We start from the raw sequence: 20,619 nt of genomic DNA, 5'->3' as shown, positions 1-20,619 counted from the left end.
AGGTTTAGACAAGTTCCTGGAGGAAAAGTCCATCGACTGTTGGACATGGGGGAAGTCACTGCTTGCCCCGGGACTAGTAGCATGGAATGTTGCTAGTAATTGGGTTTCTGCCAGGCACTTGAGACCTGGATTTGTCGCTGCTGGAGGAAGCAGGCTCTTGGGCTAGATGGACCATTGGTCAGACCCAGTATGGCTGTTCTTATGTTGTTATATTAAAGAACACTATGTGCAGAGCACCCTTTTCAGAATACCAGTTCAGCGCCGATCTTCCTGGCACCTAACTTTGAGCACCATTTCTGGAAATTCCCCCCTTAACCTCCGTTGCCAAAACTGACACTGTATATTTGGCGGATGAGAGAGCCTGCATGTTGAATTTAGAAAAACTTGCATAATCATTTATCCAGAATTATCAGTGGCGTTCCTAGGGGGGGCGGTGGGTGCAGTCCGCCCCGAGTGCATGCCGCTGGGGGGGGGGGGGGGGGGAGGGGTGCCGCGCGCGCCTGTCTTTCCTTCGTTCCATGCTCCCTCTGCCCCGGAACAGGAAGTAACCTGTTTCCGGGGCAGAGGGAGCATGGAACGAAGGAAGGACAGGTGCGCGCGGCACCCCCTCAGCGGCGTGCACCCGGGGGGGTCTTTCACAGGGGGGGGGTCCTTTCGCCGGGGGGGGGGGTCACGCTGCATCTGGGGGGCAGGGCACATTGGCGATCCGCCCCGGGTGTCAGCCCCCCTAGGAACGCCACTGAGAATAATAACAAATCAGAGGGGGAGAAGGAGCCAATTTAGAGAAACAGGGATTCAAATTCCAGTTCTCTTCACCCTTCTGAGCTTGACAAACCATTTCACCTTCAATTGCCTCCAGATCAGTAAAACCCTCTGGGCTAGGGACCATCCTTCTGTACCTGAACTGAGACCTGATTTGGATAGGTAAATAATTAATTGATTTGATTTGCTTACTTTATTTATTTTTTGTCTATTAGATTGTAAGCTCTTTGAGCAGGGAATGTCTTTCTTCTATGTTTGTGCAGCGCTGCGTACGCCTTGTAGCGCTATATAAATGCTAAATAGTAGTAGTAGTAGTAGTAATTCCAAATCCAAAGAGGAGGACCAGAAAACCTGAGTTGAATAAGGAGAGATATCTTGCAAGTTTCATTGGCGGACACCAGGGAAATATCCTTGCAGTGCAGACAGGGAAATCTGGGTAGATTTATTTATTTATTGACTATTTATAGCAGCATTTATATCCCGCATTTTCCAAACATGTTTGGTTCAATGTGGCTCTCAAAGGGGCCCTTTTACTAAGGCACGTTGAAAAGTGGCCTGCGGTAGTGTAGACCCGAGTTTTGGGCGCGTGCAGAATCATTTTTCAGCGCACCTGTAAAAAAAATTCCTTTTTTTATTCTTGCCGAAAATGGACTTGCGGCAAAATGAAAATTGCCCTGCGTCCATTTTGGGTCTGAGACCTTACCGCCAGCCATTGACCTAGTGGTAAGGTCTCACGTGATACCCGAGCGGTAATAGTTTACACGCGTAAAATGCCAATTACCGCCCGCGTGCCAGAAAATAAAAATATTTTCCGGCGCGCAAAGTGGGCACGCGTAAAAAAAATGAAATTACTGCACGGGCCGCATGGTAGCTGGGTGGTAACTCGGATTTGCTGCACGTTGGGTGTGCATAGGCGCTTAGTGGCTTAGGAAAAGGGTCCCAGTTAGCTACTAGAGATAGAGAATTACATTTTAAGATACACCCAACGCATAATTAAACTCTGGAATTTGTTGCCGGAGAATGTGGTGAAGGCGGTTAGCTTAGCAGAGTTTAAAAAGAGGTTAGACGGTTTCCTAAAGGACAAGTCCATAAACCGCTACTAAATGGACTTGGGAAAAATCCACAATTCCAGGAATAACATGTATAGAATGTTTGTACGTTTGGGAAGCTCACCAGGTGCCCTTGGCCTAGATTAGCCGCTGTCGTGGACTGGTTGCTGGGCTCGGTGGACCCTTGGTCTTTTCCCAGTGTGGCATTACTTATGTACTTATGTAACCATCGCAAGCGCTTCAAATAGTGAGAGAATAGATAGGGGAGTATAGGATCGAGGGATATGACAGTTAGGAAGAGGGGGGGGGTAATAGCTTTCTTGGGGCGATGTTGGGGAAAGGTCTATTAGCTTGTCAAGGGATAAATATAGCAGAGATACTACATGTTGGGTGATTGGTTTGGGTCTCTTGATGTCTTGAGCTTAGTTTGTGTGAGGAAGGATTAGGATTCATGTCGTTCGTCAAAATGGTTCAGATCTCGTGGTCAATCAGTCTTTTCTGCCTTCAGCTTTCTTTCTGTCTTATCTTGTTGGAACACGGACAACTTAAGTGCACCCACAAGTGAATTGCTATAAATAAGGATTATTATTACAATTCTGTTAGGTAAATCTTGGTTAGTGTGGGATGCTTTTGCTCTCAGTTAAGACTGTTCCCCTTTCCTTGATCACCTCTCTTTTCTGTTAGCCCTAGAGGTGCTTAAGCCTGTCATTCCAAGGGCTGGATATATTATCGCCTTGCAACGGTGCAGATAAGGATCATGTTTTACGCACCACTGTTTAATATTGCGTGTGCCTTACTATGACCACTAATGAGTCTGTGAGGGGTCTGAGTGTTCTTCTCTCTCATCCAGGCCAAACTAAGGGGCCCTTTTACTAGAGGGTGTTAAGGACTTAGCTCAGCTTTAGCATGGGATAACACTTTAATATTTTGCTTGTTTTGTGCACTATTAGGTGAATTCTTCATATGGTGCCAGATTTCCATGCTAAAGTTTCAGTGCAGAAAATCATTATAGCAGACGCAAGGCGCCAAAATGAGGAATAATTAGCTGATCCACGCAAAAAACACACACACCCATTTATAGAATAGCGTTTAAGTGTTTCCATGCGGATCTGCAAAGGAGGCATGGCCATGGAAGGGGTGTAGGGCTAATAATGTTTGGAGTACGATTTTGCTTTAAAGTGGTCCGAAAACAAAGAAAAGGGTTCTTAATATTTATTTATTTATTTATTACATTTATACCCCACATTTTCCGTCCTTTTTGCATGTTCAATGTGGCTTACATGGTTCCATGAGGCGTTGCCACCTCCGGTGATTAAACAAATGTAAGTGATGTTATAGTCGGATGAGATTCATGTGTTACAGACACATTAGGGAATCGTAGAGGGAAGAGTTATATAGTGTTCATTACGGGCTTTGGTTTTGTTGTGTTGCAGGGTTCACGCATTTGAGTTGGGTCAGTAGGGTATGCCCTTTCGAACAGGTTGGTCTTTAGTGATTTCCGGAAGTTAAGGTGGTCGTACATTGTTTTCACGGCTTTCGGTAGTGCATTTCACAGTTGCGTGCTTACATAGGAGAAGTATGAATGCATAAATCAGTGGCGTAGCTACGTGGGGCCTGGGCCCCTGTAGATTGGGCCCTGGACACCCCTGCCGATGACCTGCTCGACCCCCCCCTCGCGCCGCCAACCCGCCTACCTTTGCTGGCAGGGACCCCAACCCCCTGCCAGCCGAGGTCCTCCTCGCAAAAGGCTTCCTACTCCTTCTGGTTCTGACGTCCTGCAAGGCTTCGTTCTGTGAAACTTTCGGCGCCAGCTTTGCAGACTGCAGTGGAAGAAATGAAAGGACCTCGGCTTGGCTGGCGGGGGTTGGGGGTCCCCCGCCAGCTGAAGGAATTCTTTTAAAGGCAGCCGGCAGCGGCAGGAGGAAGCGGACCTCGGCTGGCGGGGGTTGGGGTCCCCCGCCAGCGAAGGTAGGCGTCAGCAACGGCAGGGGAGGGTTGGCGGCGGTAGGGAGGTCCAGGGCGAAATCTGCGGGGGCCCAGGCCCCTGTGGCCCCACACAGATACGCCCCTGGTATAGATTGTGCTCTGTTTTAGAGAAACATGGCATGCACACAGCTGCCAACTTACCCAGTTCAAGGCTGGAGATTTTGGGTCAGTCCTGGATTTCTGACCACCCCATCCTGGTACATTATAGGACTTACAGCATTGATTTCAATGGGCAGGATCAGGCACTATAAAACCAACACTGCTTTGGGATGTAAGATCAAAGCCCAAAATGTGTCTAGCCTGGAACTGGGTAACTTGGCATCTCTGCATGGCATTACCGTCACAGAGCTGCCAAGATACCCAGTTCCAGGAAGGAGGCTTTTTGTTCGGTCCTGGATTTGTTCTTTTCCGATCGACAAGGTATTTGTATTCCCTGATTCTACCCATTGAGGGTCCCATAAATGCATCAGGACAGGATTCTCAGAAATCCCAAACTGGCCCAAAATCTACCACCTGGGCCTGGACAACTTGGCAGCTTTGGATTTTGCGTGGTACTTCTGAGGCCTCTGTTTTCCTCTAGCAGAATGAAATGGAGTGGAGGAGTGGCCTAGTGGTTAGGGTGGTGGACTTTGGTCCTGGGGAACTGAGGAACTGAGTTTGATTCCCACTTCAGGCACAGGCAGCTCCTTGTGACTCTGGGCAAGTCACTTAACCCTCCATTGCCCCATGTAAGCCGCATTGAGCCTGCCATGAGTGGGAAAGCGCAGGGTACAAATGTAACAAAAATAAAATAGATACTATTGGAGATTCTACATGGAATGTTGCTATTCCACTAGCAACATTCCATGTAGAAGGCTGCGCAGGCTTCTGTTTCTGTGAGTCTGATGTCAGACTCACAGAAGCAGAAGCCTGTGTGGCCACATTGGTGATCTGCAAGGGCTGACTTCTACATGGAATGTTGCTAGTGGAATAGTCCCCCGCCAGCTGAAGGAATTCTAGTGGAATAGCAACATTCCATGTAGAATCTCAAATAGCACCAACAGTGGAAGGAGTGGCCTAGTGGTTAGGGTGGTGGACTTTGGTCCTGGGGAACTGAGGAACTGAGTTAAATTCCCACTTCAGGCACAGGCAGCTCCTTGTGACTCTGGGCAAGTCACTTAACCCTCCATTGCCCCATGTAAGCCGCATTGAGCCTGCCATGAGTGGGAAAGCGCGGGGTACAAATGTAACAAAAATAAAATAGATACTATTGGAGATTCTACATGGAATGTTGCTATTCCACTAGCGTGGAATAGCAACATTCCATGTAGAAGGCTGTGCAGGCTTCTGTTTCTGTGAGTCTGACGTCCTGCACGTACGTGCAGGACGTCAGACTCACAGAAGCAGAAGCCTGCGCGGCCACATTGGTGATCTGCAAGGGCCGACTTCTACATGGAATGTTGGTAGTGGAATAGCAACATTCCATGTAGAATCTCAAATAGTAGCAACAGTGGAGGAGTGGCCTAGTGGTTAGTGGTAGTGGACTTTAGTCCTGGGGAACTGAGTTCAATTCCCACTTCAGGCACAGGCAGCTCCACTCTGGGCAAGTCACTTAACCCTCCATTGCCCCATGTAAGCCGCATTGAGCCTGCCATGAGTGGGAAAGCGCGGGGTACAAATGAAACAAAATAAATAAACGAATCCAGTATGCCCAGCATTGAAAAAAACAGGGAGTGCTCCAGCAATGGAGCGTGAGAGGCTCACATAACTAAAGATTCCTACAACCCTGTGATTCTCGCTGCTTGATTTTTTTTTTTCCGGAAGTACCATGAGCCCAGCACTAGTCCACAGACCACAAACCAACACATAATCATTAGTTCCAAATACTTTTTTCCTCAACATGAAATTCCAGGGTTCTGCCCTGCACTGCTTTAACGCACTTTTTCATCAGGTTGTTTGTTTTTAGACAGTAAAGCGGAACAATGGCTCTAGTTAATGCTCAGTACATAAAACCGTGCTGAGCGGAGGTCCTGGGGCACCTAGTTATGTCTTCCTTTTCTCTGCTTAAGCTACAGCACACTTTTTTTTTTTAAATCTGGAAACTGTATCTCCCCTTTTTTACCTGATTGTTCATTATCCAGCTTATAATCGAACGAGAAAAACGCCCAAGTTCCGACCTAAATCGGGAGATGGGCGTTTATCTCACAAAAACGAATAACGCGGTATAATCAAAAGCCGAATTTGGGACGCTTTCAACTGCACTCCGTCGCGGATGCGGACAAAGTGGACGGGGGCGTGTCGGAGGCGTGTCGAAGGCGGAACTGGGGCGTGGTTATCACCCGAACAGAGATGGGCGCCCTTCGCCGATAATGGATGCGTTTGTAGCTAGAATTTAAGGCACTTTTCCTGGACCCTGTTTTTTCACGAATAAGGCCCCAAAAAGTGCCCTAAATGACCAGATTACCCCCAGAGGGAATCGGGGATGACCTCCCCTGACTCCCCCAGTGGTCACTAACCCCCTCCCACCACAAAACATGATGTTTCACAACTTTTTATTTTCACCCTCAAATGTCATACCCACCTCCCTGGCAGCAGTATGCAGGTCCCTGGAGCAGTTGTTAGGGGGTGCAGTGGACTTCAGGCAGGTGGACCCAGGCCCATCCCCCCTACCTGTTACAATTGTGCTGCTTAATGCTTATTAGTCGTCCAACCCCCCCAAACCCACTGTACCCACATGTAGGTGCCCCTCTTCACCCCTTAGGGCTATAGTAATGGTGTAGACTTGTGGGCAGTGGGTTTTGAGGGGGATTTGGGGGGCTCAACACACAAGGGAAGGGTGCTATGCACCTGGGACCTCTTTTACCTTTTTTATTGTTTTTGTAAAAGTGCCCCCTAGGGTGCCCGGTTGGTGTCCTGGCATGTGAGGGGGACCAGTGCACTACGAATCCTGGCCCCTCCCACGAACAAATGCCTTGGATTTATTCGTTTTTGAGCTGGGCACTTTCCTTTTCCATTATCGCTGAAAAGCAAAAACGCCCAGCTCACACATTGGCGAATAAAACATGGGCGTCTATTTTTTATCGATAATACGGTTCAGTCCGCCCCTTCACGGACCCGTTCTCGGAGATTAACGCCCATGGAGATAGGCGTTTCTGTTCCATTATGCCCCTCCATATCATCCATGTTTCTATATATATTTATACTAGTAAAAAAGGCCCGTTTCTGAAGGCAAGGAAACGGGCCCTAGGCAGGCAATTCCCCCCCCCCCCCCCGTGCTACGGCCCCCTCAACCCCCCCCCCCCGTGCCGGCGAAAACCGCCCCCCGCCGCCGTTGTGGACTACCTGTGCTGACGGAGGACTCAAACCCCCGACAGCCGAAGTGCTGTTGTGCCCTTCGCGAAGTTCGCGTTGCTTCCTCAATCATCTTCTCTGGAAGTTCCTCTGCGTGCGTCTGACGTCAGACGCACGCAGAGAAACTTCCAGAGAAGATGATTAAGGAAGCAACGCAAAGGGCACAACAGCACTTCAGCTGTCGGGGGTTTGGGTCCCCCGTCAGCACAGGGAGTACACAACGGCGGCGGGGGGGGGGCGGTTTTCGTCGGGCCGGGGAGGGTCGAGGGGGGCGGTAGCGCGGGGGGTGACAGATGATTCCGAGGCAGGGGGAGGTTCCCTACTCCTCCCCTTGCCTTGGAATCAGCTGTCATGACGTCAGTGACGTCAGTGCGTGTCTGCCTAGCAGACCACCTCCAGGGAGCCACGGTCCCAAGCACAGAACGTTGGAGGTGAGAATTATTATATAGGGTATATTTACTCCTTGTTCTTTTGTCCTATCACATACCTCCTTTGTTGATTCTGATACTACAGATTGTATTCTCTTGTTACCATGTAAGCCGCATTGAGCCTGCGATGAGCGGGAAAGCGCGGAGTACACATGTAATAAATAAACAAATAAATAAATATTACCAATTGCATCTGTACTCTGAAATGGCATAAGTCATGACGGAAAATTGTAAGCCACATTGAGCCTGCAAATAGGTGGGAAAATGTGGGATACAAATGCAACAAATAATTAAATAAATAAATATCCTGCGTAGGCCAATGCAGTACCTCCCAGTAAGAGAGTACGCACCATAGGTCGAATGGAAATGTAATGTTGCTGTTTTAGAAATTCTGAAGCAGCTCTCCTACAAGTCCCCTGACTCTCTTTTGAGCCGCCATGTTGGTAAGCTTGTTATCAATGACGTCATCAACAACTCTGGATCTCATTGGCTCCAATCAACACTAATGTAACTAACTGCATCATAAACAAACCATTTGGACCAATCATGCATAAAGGAGTTTCTGATATTTGTAACATTTTTTACCTACATGGTTGGTCTTTAGGGGAGAGCCTTCCAAATAAGATACCAAGTAACAAATTTAAGGGCCCTTTTACTAAAGGGAGTTAAGCCCTTAATGTGTGTTTAGTGCCTGCTAACAAGCTACTGCAGAATGCATTAATGTGTTTAGCCCGTTTGCATGCGCTAGCCAGCGCATTATCTAATTTCAAAATAGATATTTTTAGCAGGGGGATGTGTCATGGGTGCAGAGGGGCATTCCTGCGTTATCCAGCTAGCGCGTTACGATTAGCATGCGACAACTGGATAACACAGAGTTAACATAAGAGTATTTACTACCTCCTAAATCAGAGGCGTTAAGAGGGAAATTCTATACATGGGCACTAAACATTAGGCGTCACTTCTACACCTAATTTTCAGCACAAAAGTGTTCTAATGACTGCAAGGTGGGGCAAATCTGCCTGAAAACAAACTTATACGCCCATTAATAGAATAGCGCCTAAGCGTTTCCATGTAATCTGCAAAGGGGACATGGCCATGGGAGGGGCATGAGCAGGCCAGGGGTGTTCCCTTAAAATGCAAACAATGTATAAAATTCAGGGGGTTCTACACCCAACTTGCGTGCCGGGTTTTATACCTTCTTTCAGTTGCTGTAATTCCTCGCACCCAAAGTTGAGTGTGAATATCGCAGTGCTAGGCGTTATTCTATAAAGGAAGCCAATCCCAGAATGCCTGTTATAGAATTCCATTCCGTGCCAATTTTTTCGGTGCCAAATTTTGAGCACCATTTATAGAGTTTCTCCCTAAGCGCTCCCACATTAATTATATGCAGGTGCCGTGCACTAATGACACCATTAGCACACAACCTGCATTAAAATAATTTTAAAAATACTAACCTCCCCCCCCCCCCCCCCCCAAGGTTCTGCATTTCATCTGGGCTTAGCACGTAGGAAAGTTCTGTGTTAAAACACGATAAGACAAGGTTTCACCACACTTTAATAAAAGGGCCCCTCAGTGTTGTATATTTATTATTAATTGTGGAATTGGCAATGGTAGTTAAGGTAGAAACTTGTGTAACGAGGAATAGCAAATAGTGCTCCTTTGCTACCTGGGACCTTCAATTTCTACAGCTGCCTAAGTTTTGATTTCTCCAACCGTCTCCAAAATATGGTAAGCATCTCTTAATTTTGTTCCAGAAGACAGAAAACTTTTTGTGGGCATGCTCAACAAACAGCAGTCAGAGGATGACGTACGCAGGCTATTCGAGGCCTTTGGGAACATCGAGGAATGCACAATTCTTCGGGGACCAGATGGCAACAGTAAAGGTAAGATGTCAACCTCTTCCCGGAACCAAAAATGGATTAGTCTTGACCACTTGTTTTATACTAAAGCCATTGATGCATCACAGCTGATGGAAATTCTTGTCTTTTTCCAAAAAGTCACTGGTACATTGTTGAAGGAATGTTAACAGAAATAATAGTTTTCAAAGTGTGGGACGGTAAAGTCTTCCATAGAAAAGGAAATTCAAGCCATGGTATTAAATTGCAAGGAGGAAGGTGCAAAGGAAAACCATGAGAAAATACTTCTTTGTCAAGATGTCTGAAATAGCCTACTGGCAGACGCTGTGAACAATTCAGTGATATAACGTAAATGTGCACTGGAGGACATAGAACACAGTGGTAAGGTAATAGTTAATATAGGTTGGGGGAGGGTCACAGGTTGACTGTGAAGGAAGCAACTGTAAAAGACTTGATTTAACCCTAGCAGAATTGGTAGAATTGTCTTAGATAAACCATAATGTCCCTGGGTTAACCTTCAAGGAGTGACAATTATCCCTGGGTTAACCTTCAAGGAGTGACAATTACAAACCTAACAGTAGTGTTACATTTGCATCAGGCTTCCAATAATGTTGAGTTAACCTGTCCAGAGTGGTGGTTACAACCCTAAACTGATGAGGTACGGCTATACCACAGTTCCCAAAAGGCTGAGGTAATCTGCAAGGAGGGATCATGTTCAAAACCCAAACATTAATGCGAAGAGGGATGTTGGATAACAGTCTCCATCACACCATTTTGGTGGCTTTATGGATGTTGGAGAATTAGGAAAAGTCCATTGATCACTATTAAATTTTGGGTTTTTGCCAGGTTCTTGGGGCCTGGATTGGCCGCTGTCGGAGACAGAGTGCTGGGCTTGATGGACCTTTGGTCTTTTCCCAGTTTGACAGTGCTTATGTGCTGAAAAGAAAAGAACATGAAAGTTGAATTATGTTTATTTTAATAATGTCAATGTTTATTGGAATCCACCTAGAACCTTGTGAATACCAGACTAGCCATTTTAAGGAAATAGAAAACTTCAGTAGGGGACTGTAAATATGATAGTGGAAGACATCAAAGATTCAACTAGCTTAGCAGTGGGGTAATGTGGAATCAGGACATGCTTGAATCAGGTATGGAGGGCAGTGGTAAAAGAGGGCTAAGCGAACCTGGTGGCACAGCAAGCCATGGATAGTCGGTTAAGCAGCAGAAAAGTACAACTCCCTAGACACCAACCAGGTTAGTAATGGCAGTAATAAAGAGAAGTAAAGTCAGTAAACAGAGCAACACCAGAGGTCATAGAGCAGCTAGGCTGGTATCTACAAGCTGCAGATCCCCAGTAGCCAGTCAGGTCAGTGCCATCATGCTGGTGATCACTAATTGCCACCTGACAAGGCCACAAGGACCTAAATGGGCAGATGTTTGATCAGTGCCCTAACTGGTATTTATTTATTCATTTATCACATTTGTATCCCACCTTTTCCCACTGGTTTGGAGACAAGCTTGTAAGGATAAGTAAAGGATTGGGTGTCAGGATCTGCCTGTAATATTAGAGAAACCCACCAAAAAGAGTAATCCTATGGATTTTGACGAGATGTCATATCCTATATAATAATTCTCACCTCCAACAGGATGTGCTTGGGACCGTGCCTGCCGGAAGTGGTCTGCTAGGCAGGCACGCACTGACCTCAGTGATATCAGTGACAGACAATTTGGCAAAGCAAAACAATCTGAGTGCTGGCCATTAGGACACAGGGTTGATAGGAGAGTTTTAAAAGACTGAAGGAACCGAAAGTGTTAAATGGGGGGAGGGGGGGAGTCCTGAATGACTGAAAGACATGAACATTTGGGAAAGGAAAACAATCTGAATGCTGGCCATTAGGACACAGGGTAGATAGGAGAGTTTTAAAAGACTGAAGGAACCGAAAGTGTTAAATGGGGGGAGGGGAGGAGTTCTGAAGGACTGAAAGACATGAACATTTGGGAAAGGAAAACAATCTGAATGCTGGCCATTAGGACACAGGGGTAGATAGGAGAGTTTTAAAAGGCTGAAGGAAACGAAAGTGTTAAACTGGAGAAGGGGGGGGGGGGGGGGAAGTCGTGAATGACTGAAAGACATGCAAATTTGGGACAGGAAAACAATCTCTATGCTGGCCATTAGCACACAGGGTACATAGGACATTTAAAAGACTGAGGGAACCAAAAGTGTTGGGGGGGGGGGGGGGGGGGCAAGTTCTGAATGAATGAAAGAAATGAAAATTTACGAGAGGAACACAATCTGAATGCCGGCCATGTGTACACAGGGTAGATAGGACACTTTTTTTTAAAAAAATGAAGGACGTGAAAGTATTACATCTTGGGGGAGGGGTGAGGAGGAAAGCGGTGGGGTATCCGGATACTGGGCGTTAGGGCCATGGGGGTACATAGACTTTTGAAAGCCTTAAGGAACCCAAAGTGAGGGAAGGAGGAGGAAAAGGAGGGGAGGGAACGGGGTGAGGGGCATTAGGAACAGGGGAGGGGGCCCTGTCACACACTCTCATTCACACACACACACACTGTCACACAGACAGTCTCACTCTGTCACACACGCGCACATTCACTCTGGCTCTCTCTCTCAAACATACACACTCCCAGGAAAACCTTGCTAGCGCCCGTTTCATTCCTTTCAGAAACGGGCCTTTTTTACTAGTGATATATAAAACAACTACAAATCTAATAATATGCGTTTAGAGAGTCCTCAGTATCCCTTCTTCCACCCTCTAAATAAGAGATGATAGGGTGAACAGCCTAAACCTGCCACTAGATAGCAACCATAATGTCACGTCTCTCAAAAGGCAGGTAAGCCACTGTGTACCTTCACACCATCATCGGTACTCCCAATGTTATATTAACCTGCACAATTATCACTATTCACTCTATAAAGCTCATTAAAATTCATGTAAGTTAGGATGCTCTAACACTTAAGCAATGCCTCTTAAAGGACTGAACTATGCAAAACTCTCCATGCTCTTCAATGTCCATATGCACTTATCTGCAAGTAATTGGCGTTACAGTTCACAATCCACATGCCACATCTCTGTCATAGTTCTACAAAGCCTTGTTTCAGAAATCCTTCCTCGGGAACTCCCATCCGGCACTGTGTGATATGCAAATTGTCAATGACTGGCGTCTACTTGCTTTCAAAACGGTGATCAAGTGTGGAGAATGCCGATCCCTATTATCAATAAGCTGGTGACATCTTAAACTCAACGTTATTGAAAGAACAACTATATAATCGTATTCCACTCAATGCAATCATTCAATCCTGTAGATTTAATAGCTTGAAGTTCATAAATCTAGTACTGTTCACGGGGTTGCAAGTGTGCCAATCTGTCACCCTGGTAAGTATCCCAAATCTGTTCCATAACGAACCACTTTAAATCCACAAACTGATGTTTAAAGTCAAACTGATGTTAAAGAAGCTGTACGCAATCTATTATGATGCTCCTGTAATCTCGGTTTAATCTTATCTATAGTGTGTCCTACATAAATTTTATCACAAGGACACGTGGAGGGGCATAATTGAACGAAAATGTCTATCTCCATGGGCGTTTATCTCCGAGAACGGGTCCGTGAAGGGGCGGACCAAACCGTATTTTCAAAAAAAACAGACGTCCATGTTTTATTCGACAATTTGTGAGCTGGGCATTTTTGTTTTTCAGTGATAATGGAAAATGAAAGCGCCCAGCTCAAAAACGAATAAATCCAAGGCATTTGTTCGTGGGAGGGGCCAGGAGTCGTAGTGCACTGGTCCCCCTCACATGCCAGGACACCAACCGGGCACCCTAAGGGGGCACTTTTACAAAAATAAAAAAAAAGGTAAAAGAGCTCCCAGGTGCATAGCACCCTTCCCTTGTGTGTTGAGCCCCCCAAATCCCCCTCAAAACCCACTGCCCACAAGTCTACACCATTACTATAGCCCTAAGGGGTGAAGGGGGGCACCTACATGTGGGTACAGTGGGTTTGGGGGGGTTGGACGACTAAGCATTAAGCAGCACAATTGTAACAGGTAGGGGGGGATGGGCCTGGGTCCACCTGCCTGAAGTCCACTGCACCCCCTAACAACTGCTCCAGGGACCTGCATACTGCTGCCAGGGAGGTGGGTATGACATTTGAGGGTGAAAATAAAAAGTTGTGAAACATCATTTTTTGTGGTGGGAGGGGGTTAGTGACCACTGGGGGAGTCAGGGGAGGTCATCCACGATTTCTTCCGGTGGTCATCTGGTCATTTAGGGCACTTTTTGGGGCCTTATTAGTGGAAAAAACAGGGTCCAGGAAAAGTGCCCTAAATTCTAGCTACAAACACATACTTTTTTTCCATTATCGGCGAAAGGCGCCCATCTCTCGGCCGATAACCACGCCCCAGTTCCACCTTCGCCACGCCTCCGACACGCCCCCGTCAACTTTGCACGCTTCCGCGATGGAGTGCAGTTGAAAACGTCCAAAATTGGCTTTCCATTATACCGATTTATTCATTTTTGTGAGATAAATGTCTATCTCCCGATTTGGATCTAAATCTAGGCGTTTTTCTCTTTCAATTATAAGGTGCACAATCATGTATATCATATGAGTAGATTCACAAGATGTCCTGGAACACAGTCTATAGATCTTTTCAGTAATGGGGTAGGTCCATTGTTGACAACTCAAAGAAATTTCACAGGGAACCAAAGAAGACATTTTTACCTGGATAAGGACTGATATGCTACAAGTGGTCACGCTGGATAGATCCTTAGCAAAGAAATCAACATAACTAGGTACAGATTGTAGAAAGATTTTTTTTTTTTTTTACAGAGCGCATAATTAAGCTGTGGAATCTGTTGCTAGATAATGAGGTCAACTAACATAGAGGGGTTCAATAGAGGTTTGGACAAATTCCTGGAAGGAAAGTTCATACAAAAGTTATTAGCCAGATAAATTTGAGAGAGAGCCATTGCTAATGCCTAGATACAGTGGCGTAGCCAAGGGTGGGCCTGGATGGGCCCAGGCCCAACCACTTTGGGCTCAGGCCCACCCAGTAGCAGCACACCTAAGCCCCACCAGCTGAAAACTCCCAACATCTGTACCTCCTGCTTACCTTGTAAATAGCAGATCTTCGCCTGCAGCAAGCAGCGGCTGATACGTACTGCTCGCAACGACCCCACAGCCTTCCCTCTGATGTACTCCCGCCTATGCGGAAACAGGAAGTTGCATCAGTGGGAAGGCTGTGGGGCCAACATGAGCAGTGTGTATTAATTGCTGCTTGCTGCTGGTGAAAATCTGCTATATAAAAGGTATGCGGGAGAGGGGAGATATTTTAGAGACCATATGGCATGCTGGTGAGAGGAGAGACTTTGAGGCATATTTTCAAAGCACTTAGCCTTCCAAAGTTCCATAGAAACCTATGGAACTTTGGAAGGCTAAGTGCTTTGAAAATATGCCTCCAAATCACCTGTGGGATGGGGCAGGGTTCTTCTGCCCACCCATCTTGGCCCAGGCCCACCCAAAATTGACTGTCTGGCTACGCCCCTGGCCTAGAACTAAGCTATGAGAACTAGATCTATGTTTTGGTATCTGCTTGGTATTTGTGACCTGGAATGACTGCTGTCAGAGAAAGGACGCTTAGGTGCAGTGCATAAATTCTAATTATTTCCAATAAGTGCTCATTATTGCTGGTTAAGTGCTGTTAACAATGCTGATTAGCTTGTTAAACTAATTAAGTTGCGTGCATTGTTATAGAATATGCTTGGATTTTGGCGCAGAACGCTAGGCGCACTATGTAGAATACAGGAGAAAATGTGCGCTAACCTTGTATCTATAAAGACCGTTCCACACAAAATGGTTGATATGGAATTTGCACTTAGCATTCAGCATCCCGACGCTAAACTTCAGGTGACCTTTACTGAATTCTCCCGTTGGATCTAATCTAGCCAGTGGCGGTCCGCACTTAAAGAAACACTGACTAACACCAGCTGAATATTGACCATTACATTTCAAGCCCTTGATCTTAGGTCACCAGCAGGGCCACCGAGAGACTAGGCTGGGCCCGGGGCAAGGCCGCCCCGCCTCCACTCCCCCACTGCCCCGCCTCCGCCCCCCTGCCGCTGCCGCTCCCCATCGTTTCCCCCCGCCCCTGCCACCCCCCGTCGCTGCAGTCCACGGTCTCCTGCCTGCCTCCATGGCTCCAGGCCCCCTGCATTCGAAGCAGCAGTCGCAGATCGCCTCTCTTCTGGCCTACCCTCCCTGTGTCCTGCTCTCGTCTGATGTGACTTCCGGTTTCCACGAGGGCGGGACACAGGGAGGGAAGGCCAGAAGAGAGGCGATCTGCGACTGCCGCTTCGAATGCAGGGGGCCCGGAGCCAAAGAGGCAGGCAGGTGAGACCGGGGACTGCAGCGTCGGTGGCCTGACCCCGGCGCCGGGCCCCCCTTGGAGGCCCGGGGAATTTTGCCCCCCCCCGCCCCCTCCCCTCTCTGCGGCCCTGGTCACCAGCTTAAATCAGTTGATGTGGCATCAACTGCAGTACTGTTCAACTGCTTACACACATGGGGGCTGATATTCAGATCGCGGGAGCTAGTCCGGCTTCCTCTCACTTTTGGCTCTGAGCCCGGATATTCAATGCCGGGCCATTTCCGGTGACTGACATTGAATATCTGGGTGTTTTTTGGCCAGTTAAAATTTAACCGGCCAAGTTGACGTCCAGCACTGGCTAGTTAAGTTTAAACCAGACAAAGATATTCCAGCTATTTTGGCAGCCTAATATGGCCACCAAACTTAGCTGACGATGAGCCTAAATATCAGCGGATAACCGGTCATATTGCGCGATATAACTGGCTATCTGCTAAGCACTAACTGGCAAACAGGATGCTAGGAATTATTAGGAAAGGGATGATGAATAAGACCAAAACTACTATAATGCCTTTGTATCGCTCCATGGTGCGACCGCACCTTGAGTAGTGTGTTCAGGTCTGGTCGCTGTATCTCAAAAAAGATATAGCGGAATTAGAAAAGGTTCAAAGAAATGCGACCAAAATGATAACGGGGATGGAACTCCTCTCATATGAGGAAAGACTAAAGAGGTTAGGGCTCTTCAGCTTGGAAAAGAGATGGATGAGGGGACATATGATTGAGGACTACAAAATCCTGAGTGGTGTAGAAAGAGTAGAAGCAAATCGATATTTTACATGTCCCAAAAATACAAAGATTAGGGGACACTCAAGGAAGTTGCATGGAAATATGTTTAAAACAAATAGGAGGAAATATTTTTTCGCTCAATGAATAGTTAAGCTCTGGAGGATGTGATAACAGCGGTTAGCATAGCTGGGTTTAAAAAAAGGTTTGGACAAATTCCTGGAGGAAATGTCCATAGTCTGCTATTGAGACAGACATAAGGAAGCAACTGGGATTGGTAGCATGGAGCGTTGCTGCTACTTGTGTTTCTGCGAGGTACTTGTGACCTGGCTTGGCCACTGTTTGGCAAACAGGATACTGGGCTCGAAGGACCATTGGTCTGACCCAGTATGACTACTCTTATGTTCTTATATAAGTGCTATTTAACCAGCCAGGATCCATTCCCAGCTGGTTAAATGGTTTGAAATATCAGGTGGATGCTATTTTTACACATGTGGTTGCACAGAAAGCCCATCCTCTGACAGACAGCACAGCAGAAGCAAAGCTGAGAAATACAGCAGGGGCACAGAGGCTTTCAAACTTATCTCAGCATCCTCTTTTCTAATAGATACTTTATCTTTGTGGTGACAGCCACTCACACTGACTCATCAGCAAAGTGGTTTTGCAGCAGTGCACTTTAAATCTTGACGGTCAAACACGCACACTAAATATTACCCCTGGGATAATATGTCCTACTGAGGGCAGCCTGCAGTGCATGGGACTTTTAAAAAGCACCTCAGAAGGCAACCTATCACGCAGTCCTAATTCTAACTCTGTTTACTTAAACTGCACTAAATCCCTTATGGATCGTAGCAGATTACAAAAAGAGGTTAACCAAACAAAATTGGAGATTTACAATAAATTCCTGTGCTTTCCCAGTCATTATGTATAAATCATTGCAAGCATTTTTGAGCTCTAAAAGTTTGTGCAAAGGTGTTTTAAAATGCAGTCTAAATAATAAACTGTATGTACAAATTCTCAAATTATTTGGAAAATTGTTCCGAATCCTTGTGACTTGATAGGGAGAAGACAAAGAGGGTTTAGTTCTTAAGTTCCTAAAAGCTGGAAAATGCAGACTGCACCCCAGACAGACTATGAGAATGTCTGTTCATGACACGCTAGGAAAAGAGACAAAGGGCTATTTGCATTGTTCTGTCAACTAAAGAGGTAAAGGTCTGGCAATAGAGATTTGCACGGGAACGGGGTTTGTGGGAATCCCGTGGAACCCGCAGGGTTCCCACGGGGACGGAAGCAATTCTGCGGGGTTCCCGTGGGGACGGAAGCAGTTCTACGGGGTTCCCGTTGGGACGGAAGCTGTTCCTGCAGGGTTCTCGTGGGGACGGAAGCTGTTCCTGCGGGGTTCCCATGGGGACGGAAACAATTCCTGCGGGGTTCCCGTGGAAGTGTACGCTGCACTTGCGCCAGCCTCTCACTTACCAAGTACCAAGTTCTTTGAGTGCTGTCTCCTCCTACTCCTCCTTGCTTTAACAGCACAGATGCAGAAAGTCTCCATTAAGGAGGTGGTAGAGACACAAATGGTGACGAAATTCAAAAAGGCTTGGGATGAACACAGAGGATCTCTAATGAGAAAATGGAAGTTATAAAAAAACCCAAAACTTAAATGGCTGCATGTGTGTGGATGTGTCGAGTGATGCTTAGATGGTGACTCTGGCTGTGATGAACTAGGGCCAATACCAGGCAGACTTGTATGGTCTGTGTCTCGTATATGGCAATCTGGTTTAGGTTGGACTGGAAAGAGCTTAGACAGTAACTTCGGTGGCTGGAACATGTGGGCAGTGCTGGACAGATGTTTACGGTCTGTTTCCCGAAAAAGAGACGATGAATAGGCTGGGTTTCAATGACAACTCCAACAGTTGGAACGTAAGGATAGGGCTGGGCGGACTTCAACGGTCTATGTCCCAGAGATGCCAAAGAAAGACCATAATCAAATATATAATATCGCGTTCATTGTTGATTTAATTATGAAATGTTAATGAGCATTACTAATGGGCAGACTGGACCGTTCAGGTTTTTATCTGTTGTCACTTACTATGTTACTATTAATCCTCTCTGCTCCCGGGCTGATGCGCAGACCTCAACTCTGACACAGGCACAAGCATCAGATGTCACCTGACCTTCTGGCGCATGCATGTAGCGAACTCTCAGGACAGTGCCAGTGAATCATAGACAAGTCTTACGTGGTCACACCAGAGTGTTCCAAGTTCCAACTTCTCTTCCTTCCTTGCCTGCAGTGTTGCGGATCGAACCCAGAGAGAGACTGAGAGAGCAGATGGGAATTTTTTTTAATGTATCATTAAATTCTTGCAAGGATGGTTGGGGACAGATTAAAATCTTGCAGGGACGGGTGAGGATGGGTTAAATTCTTGCGGGGATGGGTAAGATTTCAGCGGGTAAAGGCGGGGACAGGTAAGATTTTTCTTGCCGTGCAGCTCTCTATCTGGCAACAAATTATAGGTGACATCTGTTTTCATGGACAAAGTTAATGCATTTGTAATTGGCCTTAGTCATAATGCAGGAGCAGAATGGGCTATGATTATATTATATTGACCTAAAAACATAACTGCAGGCAAAATTCATCAAGCCCAACATTCTGTCTCCAACAATGGCCAATTCATGCCGCAAGTACCTGGCAGATCCCAAAAATGACATCTTATTCCCATGGTTCATTTCCAGAGATGAACAATGGCTCTCCCGAATCTACTTGACTAAAACATTTTTATGGCCTTTTTCTCCAGGAACTTGTCCAATCCTTTTTTGAATCCTGTCACGTTGGTCGCTTTGACTACATCCTCCAGCAAAAGACTCCACAATTTAATTCAAAGCTCTTACTTCATGGCCATGGAGAACTCTTATCTCATGGCCATGCAGCGGGAAAACCTTACCGCCACCCATTGAGGTGTGATAAGAGCTCCCATGTGTTGAGAATTGGGAAACCAGGCAGCGTGCGTTGATGCTCTATTACTGCCACACAAGCCATGTCTAAGCTTTTCTTTTTCTCCTGAATTGGCACACGCTCGGGGTGGAACTACCGCCGGTGGCCGCATTGGGCCAGCGGTAGTCCCGATTTAGCGTTCGGTAAGCCCGAATTGGGCTTACCAACACCTTGTAAAAGACCCCCTATGTGCGTTGTTCTAGAATACACCCGGTACACATCTAATTTTAGGCGTAAGCATTTACGCCAAGTTTTACTTAGCATAACTGCCATTTAGATCACTGCAATGGAATCTATGCAGGTTGCGAAGAACAACTAACAAAGAAACTTCAGATCGCACAGAACACAGCAGCCGGACTGATATTCGGAAAACCAAAATTTGAAAGTGCCAACCCCCTTTGTGAAAAACTGCATTGGCTTCCCACCAAGGAACCTATTGCCTTCAAGGTTTGCACTCTTGTCCACAGGATTATTTACGGTGAAGTTCCTGGATACATGTTGGACCTCATAAAACTACCACCCAGAAACAGTACCAGCCTATCCCGAACTTATTTAAATCTGCATTATCCAGACTGCAATGGACTTAGATACAAATCAACTTACGCATCCAGCTTTTCTTACATAAGTACACAACTGCAGAACGCTTTGCCGAAAACCGTGAGGATCTATTCATAACCATCTTAACTTCAGGAAACTGCTGAAAACCATGTTGTTTAAGAAGGCCTATCCCCCTGACCCAAATTAACTTCCTACTTCCTGCGACACAGCAAAATATGGACCGTGCTAGACTTCTATCACCACCCCCTCTTTATCTCTTTCTTGTTCCATACTGATGTTTCTTACATGCTTACTACTATACAGTGGCAGAGCCACAGGTGGGCTTGGGTGGGCCAGGGCCCACCCATTTGTGGCTCAGGCCCACCCGACCGTAGCACATGTTTAGTGATAACTGGTGGGAATCCCAAGCTCCACCAGCTGAAGATTTCCCCCTGATGGTAACAAAAACGCTACTCTCCACGACACCAGCACCTGCGCATACTCAGTTTTCAGTGCATTC

The 20,619-nt window shown here is 46.5% G+C and overlaps 1 protein-coding gene across 1 annotated transcript in view; it reads left to right on the top strand.

Annotated features, from left to right (window-relative positions):
• The first annotated feature begins 8,354 nt into the window (after positions 1 to 8,354).
• LOC115461842 (CUGBP Elav-like family member 4) overlaps positions 8,355 to 20,619 on the top strand; it is a 198,824-nt gene continuing 186,559 nt past the window's right edge. The window contains exons 1-2 of the mRNA XM_030191900.1: positions 8,355 to 8,358; positions 9,310 to 9,438. Of these exons, the coding sequence (XP_030047760.1) occupies positions 8,355 to 8,358; positions 9,310 to 9,438 (133 nt within the window). The remainder of the gene's footprint in view (positions 8,359 to 9,309; positions 9,439 to 20,619) is intronic.

The sequence above is a fragment of the Microcaecilia unicolor genome, chromosome 2 (assembly GCF_901765095.1).
Source record: "Microcaecilia unicolor chromosome 2, aMicUni1.1, whole genome shotgun sequence".
In the NCBI taxonomy this organism is placed as follows: Eukaryota; Metazoa; Chordata; class Amphibia; order Gymnophiona; family Siphonopidae; genus Microcaecilia; species Microcaecilia unicolor.
This window is presented reverse-complemented; position numbering and strand designations above follow the sequence as displayed.